Below are 20,992 nucleotides of genomic sequence, written 5' to 3' on the forward strand. Positions count from 1 at the left end.
TCCATGAAGTTTGTAATAAAAATAATATGGCTTCAGGCATCAGCTGACAACTTATTTTCTGAGCACAAGGGAATCATTAATTTTGAGAGACAATCAACTGCTAAATCAATTTAAAAATATAGGTGCTTTCAGTTAGCTTTAATTGTTCATTATCAGAAGAAACTCAAATGCTTGGTGTAGCTGCCTAAGGTACCAGCTAACCAAACCTATGACGAAGTTTTAATAATTTGCATAAAAGTGAATCTGAAATATTTGGGTAAATCTTTTCCAGGAACATATTTATTAGAGCACAGGATGCCATCCCCATCATAGCTACACCCAACCTCTAATAGCCTCCTGATTTTCTTAATTCTACTGAAATTGGAAACACTGAAATGTGTGGTAGCTGCTATCCATAGCATTTACGGTAATGGTTTTCCATAGAGCTGCCTCCCTTTATCTTGTAGCCAACCTCCCGCCATTAGGAAAAACAAAACAAACAAACAAAACAAAACAAAACAAAAACCACAAACAAACAGAAATGCAAAGTAAGAAAGAATTAGCTCATGCCTGTGGGACTTTACCAAGTCCCTGTGAAATCCATTGGCTGTACCTCAGCCTGCTGAACAAGAAATTCTAGTTGCTAGAACTAGTGAAGGAATTTTTCCAAGTATTATTGCAAATCACAATATTCCCCTTAGATTATCACTGACAGAATTTTAAAATATTTACATTATTTATCAGCTCCTGCATCTCCTCAACTAAATGAAAGTTGTAATCAATAAATCATCAATATCTCACTTTTTCTTTCATTCTCTGGGATGTAAATTATGCAGCTTTCCATTGTTCCTATACATATACAGGTAATGCCCAGCCTTTCCAAACCCATCGGAAATAAACTTACTTCTAATCAATAAAGGTGCACCTATCATGGGAGTTGTAAGTACTTCTGTATACTGAGTAATGAATTTAAATAGCACAGGATAAAATGGCAGAAGTTGTTTATGCATTCCACCTCTGCAACCTTACAGCTTCAGAGTAAAGATGAACAGAATTGGCTCCGATGCTTAGGCAGTTATTAATTTTATTGTGAATTGTGTGCTTATAGCTCTTCTGGTGTATCATGAGAAGTGAGAACGCTCAACATAACAGACACCATTCTACTATAGACAGAGCATGGAGCGGAGCAGGGAGAAGAGGGGAGTTCAGTCAAAAGGGCCCTACAAAATGGCGTCAGCGGCACAGCGAGGCGAGGTGAGGAACGTTCAGTCAGAAGGGATCTACAAAATGGCGTCAGCGGAGCGGAGAGTTCAGTCAGAAGGGACCTACAAAATGGCATCAGAGGAGTGGAGTGAAGAGGAGAGTTGAGGAGAGGTGAGGACAGTTGAGGCGAGGCGAGGCGAGGAGAGTTTAGTCAGAGGGGACTTAAAAATGGTGCCTGAGGAGTGGAGAGGAGCACAGTGAAGTGGAGAGGAAAGGAGAGTTCAGTCAGAAGGGGCCTAAAAAATGGTGTCAGAGGAGCTGAGTGGAGCAGAGAGTTGAGGAGAGGAGAGTTGAGGAGAGGAGAAGACAGCTGAGGAGAGTGGAGGAGAGTTGAGGAGAGGAGAGCTGAGGAGAGGAGAGTTCAGGAGAGGAGAGGACAGTTGAGGAGAGTGGAGGAGAGTTGAGGAGAGGAATGTTGAGGGGAGTTGAGGAGAGCTGAGGGGAGAAGAGGGGAGGAGAGGGGAGGGGAGGGGAGGGGAGAGGTGATTTCAGTCAGAAGGGACCTACAAAATGGCGTCAGAGGCGAGGAGAGGTGACGCGAGGTGAGGAGAGTTCAGTCAGAAGGGACCTACAAAATGGCGTCAGCGGAGCGGAGAGAAGAGTTGAGGAGAGGTGAGGACAGTTGAGGCGAGGCGAGGCGAGGAGAAGAGAGTCAGACAGGACCTACAAAATGGCGCCTGAGGAGTGGAGTGCAGTGGAGTGTATAGGAGAGTTCAGTCAGAAGGGACCTACAAAATGGCACCAGAGGAGCTGAGCGGAGCGGAGAGTTGAGGAGCATTGAGGAGCATTGAGGAGAAGAGAGTTTAGGAGAGTTGAGGAGAGGAGAAGACAGTTGAGGAGAGGAGGGGAGGGGAGGAGAGGAGTGGAGGAGAGGAGGGGAGAGGAGAGAGGTTTTTTTAAATAAAATACTTGCTTCAGGAAAGGTGAGATGGTTAATGAGGCAACAGTAAATGCTGAAGATAGAGCTGGCATGCTTTCTGTAACAGAAGTCATGTGGGGCTCAAAGTTGTCCTTAGACTGTTTTTTTTTTGAGTACAGCTATACTTCACCCACAAACTTAAATAGGAGTTCAGTTTACTTAGGAATTTAATTAACTTTATTTCAAACCATAGGGAAAAAAACATTTAAAACTTCTTGCCATTACCCCCAAACTTGTTTTGAAGGTGTCTTTTGATAAGAAAAACCAGCCCATTAATCTGAATGACAATTATTACTGTTCTCAAAACTAAACCACTTAAAGAGTCCAGGAGTTCTTATGGGAAAGTTTAAAACTATTATACTTCAAATTAAATTTGAAGGTATTGCATATTGAGTTGCTTTTTTTTTCTCTCCCATCATTTTTAATTACTAGTATATTTGCATGAAAATGGAATCTTTATTTCTTGAAAGCTCATCTGCTCCTGCTGCTTATTCTTTATTGAGGATGTCACATGCAAAGGGTTAGATCTTCAGGTGAGGTAAAAGCAGGAACAGATGTGCTTAGAAGAAAGTAAGTTTTTATGCAAATAGTATTTTTAATAAAAACAGATGAGGATAAAAAGTGAAAATATATGCTCTGAAAACTAAATCCCAGTATTTCTTTCTAGGAGATACAGTTGTCTCTCCAAACAAAAGTTACTTTGAACTTTAAAACTGAATACAGAATAGGAAAAAAAAAAAAAATATATATATATATATATAAAGAGAATATGAAATTATAAAAACTTAAAGATTCACTAGATCACTGTTTACTCAAAAAAAAAATCATGGTTCATTTGTTATTCATGGTTCATTTAAACCCTCAAATTAAGACTTGGTCTATAATAAAGGAAAAAAAAATCTAATTTTTATGGTTCCTTCTGAAAAAAATTACTGAATTCTATCTAAACAGAGGTGTTTGTATTGTAAAATTCTATCAGTTAAATGCTTACATATTAGTGTGAACAAACCACAAATAACACAAAGTGGGAACTACATATTGGCTCCTCCATGTACAGATCCCGTGAAAACACAGTGGTGCAATACTTTGAGAGAGGTTGCACACACGTGTCTATGCTTTCAGAGAGAAGTGAAGATATTTAACACCTGGTGGTCCCTAATGTATGCCCCTCAGCTTCTATTTCTCAATAACATGGCTTGATTCCAGCTATCAACATAATCGAGTACATGAAAATAGTCATGAGAGCCTGTATTAGAAGTATAAGAAAAGCTATCAAAGTCTCACACAGTAAAATAAAACTGTTATTTGAAAGAGCTTATGAACTCTACCAGATGTTTTGAAGATTAACTGCTCTTTAGATAGCTCTGTGCAGTTCCATAAGAGATGTTGAGGTTAGGTTTGACAGCCATTGCACCTGTGTGCAGCCTATCAGGAAAGCATCCTGAAGTTCATCACACTCTGGGCGCCAGATTGGCGATGACAGAAGATGAGCTGCTACTCGTCGGGTATTACAAAACCACACACAATAACTTGGCTGCGTAAGTAAAGACTCAGAATGACAAAATGGCACCAATGGTTTCCATGGTCAGATTCCCATTCCAGGTAGGGTAAACTAGAGGCAGTGCTGCCTCTCTGCTGAAAGGGGGCACCAGTTGATAGGGAAGGGAAGGGAAGGGAAGGGAAGGGAAGGGAAGGGAAGGGAAGGGAAGGGAAGGGAAGGGAAGGGAAGGGAAGGGAAGGGAAGGGAAGGGAAGGGAAGGGAAGGGAAGGGAAGGGAAGGGAAGGGAAGGGAAGGGAAGGGAAGGGAAGGGAAGGGAAGGGAAGGGAAGGGAAGGGAAGGGAAGGGAAGGGAAGGGAAGGGAAGGGAAGGGAAGGGAAGGGAAGGGAAGGGAAGGGAAGGGAAGGGGTTTGCAACATCAATCCTACTAGGAAAAATACAACTCTGTCCAAACTCCAGAAGCGATACCTGACCTCATTTCTTTTAGTACAGAAGTGCCACAGAGGCAGAGGCAAAGCCCATCAAGTACTTCACCTGCGGCCAGGAAAAATTGACAGTGCACTCAGATACTCAGATTCAAATCTACAATCCAAATGAATTGCTACTAATAAAAACAAAGCACAGAGCCCCTTTTACATTGTTTTATCCTGTTTAAAAGACAAACATTTGCACACTGCAAGCCTCAAATGGATAAAAGCTACCATGAGAACTTATAAGCCATCTGCTAGCTTCCTAATGAAGCCAGTAACTATTATTGTTTACAGTTGAACACCGGGGGTCATGTGTATTTGCTGTAATGAAAGAATCAATGCATCACTGCAGATGCTAAAAGAGAACTTTTTTTTTTTCCAGACGGCTAATTATAAATACAATAAAATAACAAATTAAAAAAAAATCTGTTCATCTCCTTTGAGAAATAGTGCTTGGCACACCAAATACAAATTGCAGCACTTTTCTGTTTTCTAGTAGTCTCTACTTGACAGACTCAGCATACAGAAACAGAATCACAAAAAAGTTACTCTTCAATTCTTAATGAATAGCTGACCACCAAGGAATGTTTAGTCCCTAATTCTCTAATCTTTACAAACGTCCTGCATTACTTAATTGTATGGTTTATCTGAATGTAATGATGAAATGCGCATTAGCAAGCAGCCAGATAACTGTTGTTGTTTCACTCTGTTTCTCTTGCCTGAAGAAGACACCATGACATGTGAAAACTTGGCTCAGTCAGGCTATTAAACATGTCCTGAAGTTTCTTGGATTTTTCAAATGTTGGCTGAAGAGAAACTGATACACAGCAGTGAAGCCTCCCATTTCTGGCTTACTACATCATCACTCACACAAAAATACACTAACAAAAATACACAAAAAGCTATATAGCAATATGAATGCCCAACATCTAGCAAAAACAAACAAGCCATTCATTCTGAAACCTTGTCAGTGGCCATTACGTGTTTTAATTTCCTAAAGTCTGTAAATCAAGAGAGCTGACTTGTTTTGCTGAGCTGAAACAGTGCAAATGAACCTTCCTGTTCTACATAGACCTCTGATACCATGGTCTATGGTGCAGCCCTCCTAGAGCCCATACTCTTCTCATTCCACCTATAGCATATGTGGAGGTGTATGTCTATCATGTGACTAAAATGCAGTATAACATCCTAGCTAGATGGGCTGAGGTAGAAAGGAAAGCTGTATTATTGTATGTACCGAATCAGTAAATACATTAGAAAAGAAAGGGGGACAAACTATATTCCTCTTTTACAATGACGCATACTTGTACCAAGCTGTACCCACCCTGGAGACTGAAATAAAGGAAGCTGTCAGCAGAATACCGCTTCTTTTTTTTTAATTTTGTTTTCCTATCGTGGTGATGACCAGAGAGACAACACCTGGTGGATCAGCGTGGGCAGTTTATTACTGGCAGCCTGCTGGAAGCTGCTGGCCCTCACTGCAACCCTTTGCTGTGACCCCATCCTTCACCGATGACCAGTGTGCAAAGGCAGACCTACTGCATGAATTCCTACACGAGCACCATCACTGACAGAGCTGAGTGATTAGAGAATGGGAGAGGGTGAGGAGAATAATTTGGTTTCGGTTCCTACTCTGACAGTGTTTCTGTTTTTGTGGACTTAAGTGAATAACTTAATTTATATGTCTTAATTCTCTTGTTTCACAAAATGCCTCAGATAATACTTTCTTCCCTAAACTACATGCAAATGTATACGAATATGCTTGCATCCCCAAATTACAGGGGAGTTGCAAGAATTAATTAGTTAATGTTTGCAAAGTGCTTTGAAGGCAGAAAGCACTCTATAAATGCTAATTATTAAATCAAAGGTTTATCTGACTTTATTACCAAACCACTAATAAAATAAGTTACATTGCATGTACAGGCTGGAAAAGGCACTTCTACTGTCTAAAAGATATAAAGGTTTTAATTAGCAAATGTTTTGAAAGCACTTTGCTGATGAAAGAAATGCTAAATGTTAATAAAGGTTTTCCCTAATGAAAACAGCTACAAAATATGAACTCCTGGATGCTACTGTAACTTCTGCATATATTATCTAAAGTTTTGTCCCATGAGAACAACATTTTTATTTGAGGCACGGTTTTTGTAATATTGATGAAAAAAATTGTGGTTATGTTTGTCAAATGAATGTTCAGATGCAGCAAGAGATTAAAGGTATCATTCTTAGGAGAAAATAGCAAAACCTAATGTATTGTCAAATTATAAATGTACATGCATACTATTGTTCTTACTATTTAACTTCAAATGGTATTTTGCTATGCTTCCAAGCATCTGCTAATTTACAAAGTTCAGCTCCTCCAAAACACTCTGTATGCACATATATGACCTGTTATCCACATGCTATCTTAAAATCTAAGCATACAGACACATTTGAATCTGTTAGGAATAGGCTAGAAAGACTGAACTCTGAAACTTCCTCAGGCCTTCTGAAACACTGTGAATCCTTTGCTTCGCATGATTTTATCCTGCCAGGGGAAAACTTTTGTTCACCTGTTTGCAACACTTTTTTGCCCTCTGGATTTAATAGTATAAACCTGGATATTGTAATTTAAACATATAAATTTATTAGTATTAGTGTAATTAATGTATTAACACAATCGACTCTGATTCATTCCCTCCCTGCACCCGTTTTAAACTTAAACTTGATTTTAGAACCCTCTGGAATAATATTATTATTTTGAAATTATCAGATGGTAATCAGTACTTGTCAAAAGCTTAGGCTAGTGGTTTGGAAGGAAGTTTGAAAGTAGATCTTGGTATGCATAATACCTCTTGTAATGTCTGCAGAAAACATGAAACCTTGAGCAATGAGCAAAGCCCTATTAATCTGCTTTGCTAAGAGGGGAGAGGCATGCCAGCATCCTCCCTACTTAACACTGTGCAGATGGCAGCAGGATGAGAATGCAACCAGTCAGGCCTGCTAAGTGAAGCAATGGAGCCTGGCTGCCAAGGCAGAAGCTGCCCGTTTCCATGGTCCAGGAAGCAAAATATCTAGTGCTGTCCCTACTGCTTCCAGCAGGAAGGAGAGCTCCAGGTGCTGCTCCTCCAGAGACCAACAGGGTCTGCCGCTTTCTAACGTCACAGAATGCTGGCTCAAAAATTTCCCTCTAAAATCCTGTAATAGTACGTGTTCATTAATTTGAGACATAAAGCTCAAATAGGGCAGGAAAATGCCCAGAATCTGACATGCTACAGCAAAGGGTTGTGTTAATTTCTGTGCTCTTAGGATAGCTCTTCCGGGCAGACTGGGTGAGTCAGAGCAGCAGCATTAAGTGATAATCCTTTATCACTACATCTGTTTGTCAAGCCGGCCCTGAAGGAAAGGTGAGCAAGATTTTTGGAGAGGGAGGAGGGTTCAGAAAGGAAGGGTCATCTGGGAATAGATGGGAAATGAAAAGTCCTCAGATTTGGTAAAATGTCAAACAGGTCTTTAGCAGAAGGAACTCAAGATTAATGATTTTCTCTAAGCCCAGCTTTTTTATTATGTTTTCTTGGGTTCCGAAATTACCTTCTAGAAACATGATTACTGTATTTTTTACAAAACAATTCCAGACTAACCAATAGAAAGATAGTCCACATTATTTTGCAGTTAGTTTAACATTACACATTGTGAAAAGCAGTACCAATGAGGTAAAGCAAGAGCAGCAGTGCTGAAGTAAGGTCTAAAATGGTATTCTTGATAGTATTATAGCAATTAGCCCTTATTTTTGAAAAAAAAAAAAAGGGAAATTTTGTGGCCTTCCTGGATAAATCTTGTGGATTTTAAAATTAATGGATGGTATTACACTAAACGTAGTGACAAAAGTAAAATAACCTTTTTAAAATTTTTATCGCTACATTAATTAAATCAGAATGGAATAACATAAAGGTATATACAAATCCTTGCTTGGAAAACCTTAAGACGTATGTCAACTTGCACAGAATAATTTTGATGGCATTAGAGCTCAAAAAAATAGGTCCACTTTCAGTCCTGTATTTTGATTTTGTATAGGTCTGATATCACCAATGGTATGGGTCCATTCCTGGATGGAAGCAATAAAATTATAAATAATGCAGGAAAACCCAGGCGTGCTCATGGAATGCTTCTGTCTTGCAGCTGGGGAAAAGGCACATTAAGTATTAATAAATGATGCTGATAAAATACTTCCCATTCTAACAATAAATCAAAAAAACATTGTGATGGAACTGGGACTGGCACTAGAGCTTTGGAATACACTGGTCAAAAGTAAATGATACTGTACAAACATTAAGTCACACATCTGAGAAACAAGTATGCAGGCTATCCTTGGAGGATGGCGCGCTTAGACCTGAGAATCCGTATCACAGACAAAGGGCTTAAATCACAGCAGTAATCCTTGGTGAGGTGCTGTGGCAGAAGTTAATCCAATCTGTGGACAAAAAAAAACAAAAACATGGAATCTATAGTAGAAGAGGAGAGATGCCACATATCCCTATATTTGACACTAGTGTGACTGTTATTTATATTTTTGATAATTTAAACTGAAGAAAAATCTCCTTTAATTGGAGTGGAGTCAGAGAAGAGAAAATCATTAATGGACTGGAAACTGAGCTATAGAGTGAAATCTTACCAAAGAGAAGATTAGGAAGCAATTTGATCACATTATGTACATTTGTAAAATAGAAACAGTCAGTTTCACTTGTGAAAAAAAGAAAGCTTTAAATAGGTCTGACAAAACACAAAAGTGGAGAATTCTGACGTGGAAATGTTTACCTCTTTTCTACATCTATGTTTAATTCAGCTATGTATGAAGCAATGTAATTAAAATCCAATATTTGAAGATGATGCAAAAATCACTTGCTTGACTTGCTTCAAATAGCATTTAGCTATTTGGGTTTCCTGCAGTCATTTGAAGGCAACCCTAAAAAAGACTTTTTCTATTTGGTTTGGTATTCCATTATCCTTATTTACTTTAGTAATGTAGTTTTCTTCCTAACTGACATGCGTCTCCTTTTGAGAAAACATACTTTTGCGATTTGTCCTGGAACAAGTTGCTCAAACAGATTCACATTAAAAATATTGATAAGCCTAGCTACACTTTGAGACAATCTCGTATCTCAGAAATCCCATGTAACAACCAACGTAGATTAGATGCCAATGCTAGTCTGGAAAAGAAAGGTTTTGCAGAGGTGATGAAACCCTGGCATATCCTGGCGTTGACAGCATTTGCCCTGTAACCAGCTAGATGGCGTTTGGCACGGGGAGTCATGCTAAGGATTTTAAGTCATTGGCCTGACTAAAAGAGGATTTCCCAATGGTGCTACAAAAGTATCAACTGTCCCATAAAGCTGGAGAGGAAATAGAAAGTTTTGACATACTAATTACAGGCTGTCTTACATACATAATTGTTTGACTTTGTTTTTTGCTTTTTTGTTTGTGTTGTTGTTTTTGCTATTTCTTAGTTGTCTGCAGGTTCTTTAGTTCATTATTTGACATTGTTTCCAAAAATATGACATGACAAGACATCATAATTATTCTGTCAGGTTGATTTGGTATATTTGAACATATGAGTCTTCTGTAAATAAAGCAAAAGGGATATGAAAGAGAATTTTAGCTCTGCAGTCTGGTTTAAGGCCTTTGATTTTACTTTGATTTGGAAATGTCATGGTTCACTGAAAGCTTACCAGAGCGAGTTTAATGGATTAGAATATGTTATTAAAATGAGATGGCTAGAGAAGTGTATTCCACAGATGTGGAATATTGAGAAGGGAGATTAAACAAACTGACTTGCAAGAGGCCTCTGCTGCATTAAAAGGCAGTGTAGACTATTTTTTCTTTCATGGCTTTTAGGATGAAGGGCAGGAGTAGCAGTAGAGGTTCATTACAGCAGTGTTCTGAAGCCATCAAGTTTTCTCTGTTTGTACCTTTTCTTCATTTACACTGAGACACCAAAAAAGATGTCTCAGAGATATATGCAGAAAAAAGTTAATATTTGATGTGGTGTTATGGACACATAAAATCTGCATATATGTGCTTCTTAGAATTTTCTATGTTCTTTTTGAGATTTTTTTGTTTTTTGAAACACGTTTTCCTTCAGGGATTTCTTTGACTCACGGAAATCTCTTTTAATAAGCAACTCCTTACCTTCTTCTCCCCCGCCCCAGCATGTTTCTTTTCCTCCTCTTACCAAAACAAACAAAAGCTTGCATTAATCTGCTCATGACCTATGAAAACAACCTAAAAGTTTAAAAATATACATTTTTATTGGTCAGAACTTTGTTTTTTTTTTTTTTTTAACAGCATTTTGAAACCTATAGCTAGTGGTTACATATAACCTGAGTATAGCTCTTGCCCTGTAACTCTTTTTCTAATTGCCTAGCTAGACCAAAAAGGAAATCAGCACTAAGTCTAAACATCCAGGGGCTCACTTGCTGGGACACTTCTGCTCTAGAATTCAAGAAGCGTATTTGCAGCATAGCACTTTATTTGTTTTGGTATGTTTGAATTATATGCCACTCTTTTGTGTTCTTTAAAGTAGGGCTAATAGGAACCTCGTGAAGCTGAGCAAAGGCAAGTGCAAAGTCCTGTACAGGGGGAGGAATAATCTCATGCACAATTACATGTTCCAGGCCAGCTGGCTGGAACACAGCTCGGCTAAAAGAGACCTGGGGGTCCTGGTGGACAAAAAGCTGACCATGGACCAGCAGGTGTCCTTACAGCATCCTGGGCTATGATAGGATGAGTGTTGTCAGCAGGTCAAGGGATGTGATTCTTCTCCACTCAGCACTGGTGACGCCACACCTGGAGTGTTGTCCCCAGTTCTGGGCTCCCCAGTACAAGACAGACCCAGGCATACTGGAGAGAGTCCAATAAAGGGCCATGAAGATAACAAAGAGACTAAAGCATCTCTCCTAAGAGGAAAGGCTGGGAGAGCTGGGACTGTTCAGCCTTGAGAAGGATCTGGGGGAATCTTATCGATGTCTATAAGTACCTGAAGGGAGGATGTTAAGAGGACAGAGCAAGGCTCTTTTCAGAGGTGCCCAGTGACAAGAGGCAATGTGTACAAACTCAAACACAGTAGTTCCCTTCTGAACATCAGGAAAAAATCTTTTCACCGTGAGCATCACCAAGCTCTGGCACAGGTTGCCCACACAAGCTGTGGAGTCTCCATCCTTGGAGATCTTCCTAGGCCACCTGGGCAACGTACTCCAGGTGCTCCTACTCGAGCAGGGTGGTTGGGCCAGATGACATCCAGAGGTGCCTTCCAACCTCAACCATCCTGTGATTCCTCAGCTGTAAGCATCAACTGTATATCCTTAGGTTTTACATTCACACCTTTACAAAACAGCTGATTATCAGCAACAGCTCTGATATTTCAGTGTAGTGGGTTTACGTGGCAAGGTTTTGGTAGCAGGGGGCTATAGGGGTGGTTTCTGTGAGAAAGATCTAGAAGCTGCCCCATGTTTGGGAAGGGCCCCATTGTTTTCCAGATCTGAGCCAATAAGCGATGTTGTTTGCGCCTCTGTGAGAGCATATTTAAGACAGGGAAAAAAACGCTGCGCCAGACAGCAGCCGGGAGTGAGAGAACAGCCTTGCAGGTGCCAAGGTCAGTGTAGAAGGAGGGGGAGAGGTGCTCCAGGCGCCGGAGCAGAAGTCCCCTGCGGCCTGTGGTGAGGACCATGGTGAAGCAGGATGTCCCCCTGCAGCCCATGGAGTACCACGGTGGAGCAGGGTTCCACGCTGCAGCCCGTGGAGGAGACCACGGTGGAGCAGGTGGCCCTGCACCGACGGAGGCTGCCGCCTGTGGAAGACCCCTGCCGGAGCAGATTCCGGGCCGGACCTGTAGCCCGTGGAGAGGAGACCACACAGGAGCAGGTGACCTGGCAGGAGCTGCTGCCCGTGGGGGAGCCAGGTTGGAGCAGTTTTCTCCTGAGGGATGGACCCCGTGGTACGGACCCATATCTGGAGCAGTTCTGGAAGAGCTGCTGCCTGTGGGAAGCCCACGCCGGATCAGTTCATCAAGGACTGCATCCCGTGGGTGGGACCCCACAGCACAGGGGACGAGAGTGACTGAGAAGGAGCGGCAGAGAAGAAGTGCTGTAGACTGACCATAACCCCCATTCCCCCGTTCCCCTGCGCTGCTCAGGGGGAGGAGGTGGAAGAGGGTGGATGCGGGGAAGGTGCTTTTGTTTTTTTTTTCATTTGTTTTCTCACTTCTCTCGCTTGTTAGTTGTAGGCAATAAATCTTACTATCTCCTTATGCCGAGTCTGTTTTGCCCGTTACAATAATTATTGCGTGATTTTCTCGTCCTTATCTCAATCCTTGAGCCCTTTTCACATATTTTCTCCCCATTCCTCTTTGAGGAGGGGGAGTGAGAGAGCGGCTGTGGTGGAGCTCGGCTGCCCACTCGAGCGGAACCACGACATTCAGTCCAAGGATTATGTTTTAATACTTCAATTTTGCAGACTTTGCCTAGCTTTGAATTATTTTCCTTGAATTATTATCTAATGTAATCTTTTACACTGTTAGAGGTTGTTTCTTTATTACTGCATTTCATTTATGAACACACAAGTATAGCGATTTATGCTTTTGTAATGTTGTTCCACCAAAAAATCCAAAGGAGAGAGCTGTAGGAATAGTGTAATGTGTCTTATATGTGGACATGGGTATTTCATAACATATGTTTTACCATATGGACTTTATAGCTTTTATACACCATATTTTACCTGGGAATTAGATACAAAATAAAATATGAATTATAATCTTTTCCTTGTGATAAGAAAGCTTATCCCAAGTATTTCTGAGACCACATATTGAAATAATAAAAATGACACAGTACAGTTCGACAGATTCAGCTCAGGAGCTGAAAGCATCATATGTTCTCATTCCTATCCTATTTCGTTTAGGTATTTTTTACTCTATCAAGTCACTTAACACATTTCTTTTGGTATGTCCACCACAAAGTGAAGATAGTAATACTATGCCGTGATCTTGAAAACTTTTTATTGGGATCCTGGGTTTTAGATACCAAACTGGAATGAAAATTGCCATGGGATGAATAGCACAACTCAGCAACACCTCTAGCAGTCCAGAAGTGCTAAATCTTGGTGTTGATGCATCAGTCTCATTCTTGCTACAGATTTGAACAAGCTCTGAGATTTCATTTTTGCAACATAGTTTCTAGCCTCTGTTAGCAATCAGACAGAATTGGGGTTTGCTTGGTGTCAGAACAGGACAGAAGTCAAAATACCTTGTATTCATGCAAAGGAACTGCACTTTTTGGAAGGGAAAACAAGAGGTGGGAAGTAGGTGGAAGAGAAAAGAAGCATTTTTTTCGTATAGAAGTTTGCTGGGTTTGTACTGGTTGTGTGTTTCGAAAAATATTTTCATTTGTTATGAAAACAGGTTCTTTAACTGTCTTAATCAGTCAGATCACTTTTTTGTAATGCAAATCTTAAATACTCAAGCAATTAATCCAGTCCACTTCATCACTGCACTATGTTCCTAGAAGTACACGGATGATATAGAAGAGAGTAATACTTGAGAATATTATTGATAAAACATTCCTTTTTGTATTTCATCCATTGCCTCCTTTAGATACAACACAGCAGACATATGTGCTTTCTTCTTGCCGTGGTGGGAGCTCTTACTCCTTGCACCAGTAGAAAGGGACTGTTAAAAGCATTAGCTCTGTAAATCTTGTTAGAGTATCTTAAATACTCGAAGAAATTAATTGCTGTCCATCAAAGGAGCTGATGTTGGGAAACTTTTTCATTCTTCATTGAGTCCCTCTACTGCTGGTCTATTTCTGCCCTACATGGCCAAAAGAGAAGGCCAAGCTCTTGAGAACCTCCTTGGCTGACTGGGCATGCCTTTGTGATTCTCCAAAGTCATTAGACAGCAGTGAAAGACACTGCAATTCCAGATACAATGAAATGTACGAAAGTTAAATTTGTATGCATGAGAGAGATCATTTTTAAAAAAATACAGAGATTATGAAGATATAACACCAAGAATATGTACCAAGACTGCATCAAGAAACTTTCATTAACCTCTCTGATTAACCTCAGAGGTTAATTTGCACCTCATCAAGCTTAGGGGCTTTGGAACAACCAAAATTATCCATCTTCTTTTTCCTTTGTCCACGCCAATATTGCTGATATTTCAGCAGCATGAATCAGAGTTCACAGAACTGAATGCTGAGTTAGTTTTAATGAGTGGTTTAAAGAGGGCTGAGTTTAAGATTTTTATCATGAAAACATTACTCACATTTCCATAGTTAAGCTTCGGGCAATCCTATTACCACATAATTTCTACTGTACCTACCCTAAACTTTTAATCTGACTAACAATCAGTTAAAATTCTTCTGTGCACTTATTTTCAGATGTATGGGATTAGAACTATGCCTTCAAGGACTCAAAATGTGTAATTTCTTGTGATTTTCTTCTACGTCTACCTGAAAGCAAGAAGAAGGCCAAAGTTTTGAAAAAGCTCACATGTATAAATATATGATGAACATATATACATATGTATATATTAATTTGAAGAACCCTGTATGGGCTTTTTCAGTAATACTCTGGAAAGTCTTTGTAGGACATCCTATTTTAGCAGCAAGTGGTCCAATTGAAAATCAGGGGAAAGAGCAAGCTTTGGAGTAAAGAGAAAAACTGAATGAGCATAAGCATTATCAAAGCTGTTCACTGGCTCCACTGCTTCTGCAGAGTTTCATCATAAGTTCAACTAGAAACAATATTATTCAAAGATCTTTTACTCTCAGCTGTATCCATGCATAAGAAGCTGACAATAGTAAAAGTAGCACTCCTCCGCCTTTCCTCCCTCCACCATGTACCCTGTTTTGCTTTACAGGACTTTTAAAACCATTATTAAAAATAAAAATCTTCTGGCACAAAAGAGTCTTAGTTGTTGGGTTTTTTCTTTCCTTTTTTTTTTGGTGGTAGTTTTTGTTTTGTTTTTGAAGATGTAGCCATCTTAGATAAAAATCACTGTGCTTATAAATAAATAAGTCAGTATTTATAATGCTGAAAATATTGACCTTTTTTTTTTTTTTTTTAACAATTTTACGATAGCTATATGTCAAGGAAGTCAGATTGGCTGTCCAAATTGGTTTGTACAGTGTTTAAGTGTCTAAAAAAAATAGCAACATAACTAATACATATATATTCAAACATTTTTGTCATATGTTTTCAGAGATTAATTCTGTCAGCATATTTCATAATTCATTCTGCATTCAAATTCTGTTTGAAAGCAGCAGAGACTGAACTATGTAGATTTTCAGGGAGACAGCTGTGGCTCTTGATTCAGAGCCATTTATGGATAGTATGAGTTAGGGCTGTAACAGCTGTAAATTTCTTCAGGGACATCAGTTTGGAGAATCATCAAGTTAAGGGAGTCTTTTGTTATAGAGGGATAGGGTACTAACATGCCTTTTTTTTTATAGTCACAGTTAGTCCCAGAAACAGCTTTACCGTGAATCAAGAAGTAAGCAGGGAACAGCAGGAGATTAACTACGCTAGTACAGACTGGAGTAGGGAATGCTTCTTGTTACATGACAGGGGCACAACTATTTACCCCTTTCTGGGTTCAGCAACCTCTGTTCTTGTGTTCCAAGTTTTCATTTTTTCTCCTTCTAGCTGACAAGAGTGAAGTAGAAAGGACACAAAGTGGTTACAAATCTAATTCCCTTTAACTCAGTCCCTTAACTATGTACTACTTTTAATGTTAACAGGTCTGAAGAAGTTCAACATGCATGCACAAAGCAAAACAGAGGAACAATTAGCTCCTTTTCATTGAGCCTATCTTGTTATTAATCATATTTACAAATAAATACTTAAGTCATGCCAAAGCTACATTACTCCGTGCTTTCAGACAACTCCTACATATGCACCCTTCTGTTTTGAATAAAGCATGCTTACATCTTCTGAACTATTCTGTCTTATGCAATTAAGCCAAACAATCTGTGGTATGCTGTCAGCTGACAATGTCAGCACAACATGCTAGGAAGGTTATCAGTTGAAATGTAGGAGGTATACTTGCAAATCTACTTTTAGTTAAAATTTATAGCATATTTTAGGCTAAAAAGGGTCATTATGAACTTTCTTCTACCTTCTTATATTAAATATAAGAAAGAATATCGAAGGATAGTGGAAGAAACTATTTTCCACCACTTCAAATTGAAAAAAAAAAAAAAAAAAAAAAAGCAGGAAACAGGATGATAGTTTGTATCTGTTACCTACAACAAAAGCAGACATTTAAAAAGCTAAACGTTCTTCTAAATGTTATGGTAACAATAAAGGTCTGGCATTTATTTACATAAATATTACCTACTTTTTGTCAGTATGACTTCAACTATTGTAATTTCTAAGTAGTTCTAAATTGATATCCTGGACTGTGGACTCTTAACTGCAAATATGATGAAGTACTCCAACAACAGAAAGTGGAGGGGGGACAGAGAAAGCCTAACACTCACCATGTAACAGTTTGCATTTAAGTGTAAGCACATCTGTATATGCACCCACAAGCGTAGACAAGTATGCAGTGGTCTTAATACATTTATTCACAAAAATTAAGTACCATGTCTACCCGTTTGTACAAATGAAAGTGTTGATGTTTTCTGATGAGAGGTTTTACTTCAAGGACAGTTAGAAATCAGCTCAACAACCATGTGGATCTCAACTGACCAATAAAAAAACAGATGTGGTTTGGACTGCTGTGGTGGTGACATCAAATAGGGATTAGTTACTACTTCAGATGTCATAATTAACTTTGGGGGAAATGACAGTTCAGTTTTGGCTTGATACTACAAATTCTCTAACTGCATGTGCTTTTTTGTGTGGATTGTTTAGAGGGTAGGAATATAGGAATGTTGCTGTATAACAGGCCTCCTTTTTCAGAATGAAAAAGGCTGTACCATTATAAAAGCCTCTTATTAATGCCAAAGATAAGTAACTGGCAGCTAGGTTAAGAGAAAAGAATATCCTCTGTAGCTTTTTTCAGCTTACATAACAAGAAACCTCATTGATAAAGCAAACTAAGCTTTAAAATGGAAAAAGAAATCCAGCTTATCCTGTCCCATAATTGCTACATGTACTTTCTCACTGCAGGATGTCACCTAAAAGCAAGTTTATAAAATTAGACTATTGGAAGAGACACAAACGTCAATGGATAGTAAAAGTGCTTCTTTACACTGATGGAAAAAAAGACTGGACTTTATGAACCAATCAGCTGACTGAAACTTAATACTCTCAATGAAAATGAATGAGTCTGTTACTTTAATAGGCAATGATCCTGTTACTTTCTGTAGCTGAACTCTGACAGAGATCCAGAGGTTAGGACAGCTCAGTTTTTCTCCACTGTTAATCACCAGGGCCTTATATTGAGTATGTACTTTCATTGCACATCACCTTAATTCAGCAGACGTGAAAATAAAAACTTTAAGATAGTCTGGAGCTTAACAAACACGTGTTTTTTGGGAAGCATAGAAGCCATTTGCAGAGATAGAAGCGCAGATTAGTATTACAGAATAAAATAATTAGAATGACTAAAATTACATAGGTCTTTACCAGATTGGTAATTAGCTAAATTAAAGTCATATCTTAATGGTATTTTTTTTCTATTTGGGAGCAGAACCAACAATGGGACTTAGATGCTTGCAAATTAGTTCCTGCAACGCCTAATGGTTAGGTATCTGGCCACTGAAGTGGAATCCAAAACCCTGTTAGGCAGCGGACAAGTCTGGTTCTTAATAAGTATAATTTGTATCAGAAGAATAATTCATAAAGCTGAGTGCTAAACGGAGCTATAATAGAGTAGGCAAGCAGATTTAAGAAAGAAGGAAACGAGAAGACAGATCTGGATTCCAGACCCCTCTCTCCCAGGAAAATTTTGTTTAATCCAGTAACAGCTAGGTGGAAAGAGACAACATATTCTGGAAAAATAGAAAAAAAACTTGGGTTACCTAGGACTCCCAGACGCTAAACTACAGCCATACTCTACCACTGGTGTTCCACTTGTGGTACCAAATCTCAGGAATCAGATACACATGTAAATGAATAGAGCTCATTAAGTTACCTTCTATCAGCTGAGCCATGGTAACTAGCCTCACATGCTCTTCTCCTGTGGCAAACATGAGATAAACATAGAGTAACTCACACCTGCTTTCTATACTTAATGCAACATAGGCGGCTGCTTTGCAGGCCGGGATGGCTCTGTGCACACAGTACATAGATATTCTCTGCTGGTGTTTCTGTTTAAAAAGAAAGAAAAGTTTGGATTAAAGGAGAAAAGTTGAAAACTGAAATGAAAAAGAAAACCTTAGGTATTTTAAGTGTCAGCGTCCTCTCCTCAACCCTTGAGCCTTGGCACGGCTCAGAGCGAGCCCACCTGAACGCCCCCCAGGGCTGCGAAGCCCAGCTCGTGAGGCTCAGCACCTCTCGCCAGCCCCGACGGGAGGGCGAGGGGAGCTCCGTGGGGGCGGCCACGACCCGGGGCAGCGAGGTACGGGCGAGGCTGCCCCCAGACGTGCCCTGCGGGGCCGGGACAGCCCCCGGGGCCAGCCCCAGACGCGGGGCCGGCCCCCGGCCCTCAGACAAAGGGCTTGGGGCAGCCGGGGGGCAGAGGGCTCGGGGTGGTGAAGCGGTGCGGGAAGCCGGCCCGCTGGGGAGCCGCGGGGCCTCCCTCTCCGCCTCGCCCGTCCCCTGCCCCTGCCCCACGCCGGGCATTTTCCTGCCTCGCTCCTCGTCCCGCCCCGCTCGGGGCCCGGCGCGGTCTCGGCGGGCAGCGCCGTCAGGGTTAACCGCGAGGAATGCGGCGGGAGGAATGTGCATGCAGATGAGAGGGATGCTAATCTCATGCTAATGAGCGGCGGCCGCGGCCGCCCGGGGCTCAGCCGGGCTCCCCGCACCCGCGCCCAGACGGCAGCTGGGCTCCGCCGGGAAGCCTGACCCGGGCTGCCGCCCGCCCCGACATGGTGGACTGAGAGCCGGCGGCCCACCAGGCTTCGCCGGGCTCCCCCCAGCGCGTTCCCCGGCCTCCCCGGCCCGGGCGGGGGCTTTTCCCGCTTCCCTTCTTTCTTTCCGTCCCTATGGAGCAGCTACCCCCGCCCGCCGACCATGCCTAGGAAAGCGGGGAATGGGCAGCTCCCCTTACCCGATGGCTGGGAGGAGGCGAGGGATTACGACGGCAAAGTCTTCTACATCGACCACAACACCAAGCAGACCAGCTGGATCGACCCCAGGGACAGGTGGGTGCGAGGCCGGGGGGCACGGGCTGGGAGCACCCCCCTGTGCCTTCCTCCTCCTCCTCCTCCTCCCCATCGGCACGCTGTGTGCGAGCCCCTCGGTGCCTTGGTGTTGTCAGGCTTTTACGGACCGGGGGGGCCGGGGCACGGCACAACTCTTTCCGGAGGCAAGCGGGGTCGCTGGAGTTTGGGGAAACTCTGCCTGGATGCCTGGGTGGCGGGGGCCCGGGGACAAAAGGTGGCCCCGGGCGCGGAAAGCAGCCGGGCTTCCCGACAGGTACAAAACTTGGCGGCTCCCTCCCCAGCCCGAGGCGCTGCCCGGTCGCCATCCTTCCTTCCCCCGCCGCCCCCAGCGCGGCGGCGGCTGTGGGGCCGCCCCCCGGGCGCTGCCCCCTCCGGTGTCCCGGTGCCGTCCCCGGTCCCGGTTCTGTCCCGCCCGAGGAGGTCTCCGCTGCTCCCGGGGGGGGGAGCCCGGGCTGCCCGAGGCCTCGTGTGTCCGCTAGGCCTCGGCAAGGCTCGTTCCTCTCAGCCCCCCTTGGCTGCTCTCAGCGCTAAAATCGGCAAAAGCTGCCCTAAAACGCGGCGTGAGCCGGGCGGGCAGCCTGCACGCTGCGAGCACATGAGTCGGTGGGGCAGGGCTTTCGGCTGGGGCTGGCTCCTGCCTCTACGGCGGGGCTTCAGGCTCCACAAGTGGCTGCCTGTTAACAGGGTGAGGCTGGGCGCCCCCGGTACCTGTGGTAAACCCATGCACTGTGGCCAAAGTGGTCCCGAAAAGTTCTTAAAAACCCAAACTTTGCCTATATGACGAAATCACATGTATTCCCTATCACACATAACCTATACGTATAACTACGTACAAAATACAACACTGTGTGCCAGTTATCAAAACCTTCTAAAAGGCATTATAAATTTATGGGACAAGCTGTGCTGAATTATAAATGAAGGCCCGGCTTTGTATTTCGCTGGTGGAATTAGAAAAGGCCCTTGTGACAAAGTTTGCGGCCCGTGAGCTGTAAAGGGAGGCTTTGACAAGCATCCTCTGCTGTGTCAGGCCTGCTGCTTGTTGTACTTGGTATAACAGCAAATTCCAGTAATGGCAAGCATAATGCTTAACGTGTTTTAAAGTGTAAGGGAGTTTAAATACCTTGTAAATATTAGTGAGCTGGTAAAGTATACAGGACAGTGGGTTTTATTACACCTGTAATAAACAGGCCTTTTGGGGTCACTGAGTTTATTTTTTCACTGCAGACAATAAGTCCTGTTTTTACTGTTTCTAGAAATTACATATTTAAAGTTTCGTTTTTAGACTTCTGTGTTTGCGAAGCAGATTAAAAGGTGGTATAACTGAGGTAAAGCAAAAAGAAAATTTGAGTCTACTCATTATAATACTGCCTCATGAGTATATCAGTTTATTTACTTTTTACACGTTCTGTAGCCTTCAATATTTGGTGGTAACATTGGTGGTAATATTTGGTGGTAACACTTGAGTCTTCACTTAACAGACTGTGCAGTTCAGTGAGTAACAATTGTCTGTTTGCCATCTTACAGGTATAGGATAAATAGTGTTTCATTAATACGTTGATTACAG

General features: G+C 41.8%; 1 protein-coding gene and 2 long non-coding RNA genes across 5 annotated transcripts in view; 2 read left to right on the top strand and 1 right to left on the bottom strand.

The window, feature by feature from the left end:
• Window positions 1-1,725: 1,725 nt before the first annotated feature.
• Window positions 1,726-6,370, top strand: LOC311436378. Its single transcript, XR_014692791.1, has 3 exons — window positions 1,726-1,854; window positions 3,586-3,699; window positions 5,538-6,370. It is a non-coding gene; the product is annotated as an uncharacterized lncRNA (long non-coding RNA).
• Window positions 6,371-6,914: 544 nt separating this feature from the next.
• LOC311436379 lies at window positions 6,915-19,437 on the bottom strand. Its single transcript, XR_014692792.1, has 3 exons — window positions 19,314-19,437; window positions 18,237-18,411; window positions 6,915-8,576 (listed from the first exon to the last, which is right to left on the bottom strand). It is a non-coding gene; the product is annotated as an uncharacterized lncRNA (long non-coding RNA).
• Window positions 18,847-20,992, top strand: part of WWC2 (WW and C2 domain containing 2) — a 98,906-nt gene continuing 96,760 nt past the window's right edge. For 2 of the 3 annotated variants that reach the window (XR_014692784.1, XM_084518496.1), the window contains exon 1: window positions 18,847-19,407. Coding sequence is in view for 2 of the 3 variants with exons in the window: in XM_084518496.1 (XP_084374622.1) it covers window positions 19,277-19,407 (131 nt within the window). In the remaining variant the exon portion in view is untranslated. The remainder of the gene's footprint in view (window positions 19,408-20,992) is intronic. The other variant, XM_084518495.1, reaches the window with a different exon arrangement.

Source organism: Aythya ferina (genome assembly GCF_964211825.1).
Source record: "Aythya ferina genome assembly, chromosome: 4".
Lineage (NCBI taxonomy): Eukaryota > Metazoa > Chordata > Aves > Anseriformes > Anatidae > Aythya > Aythya ferina.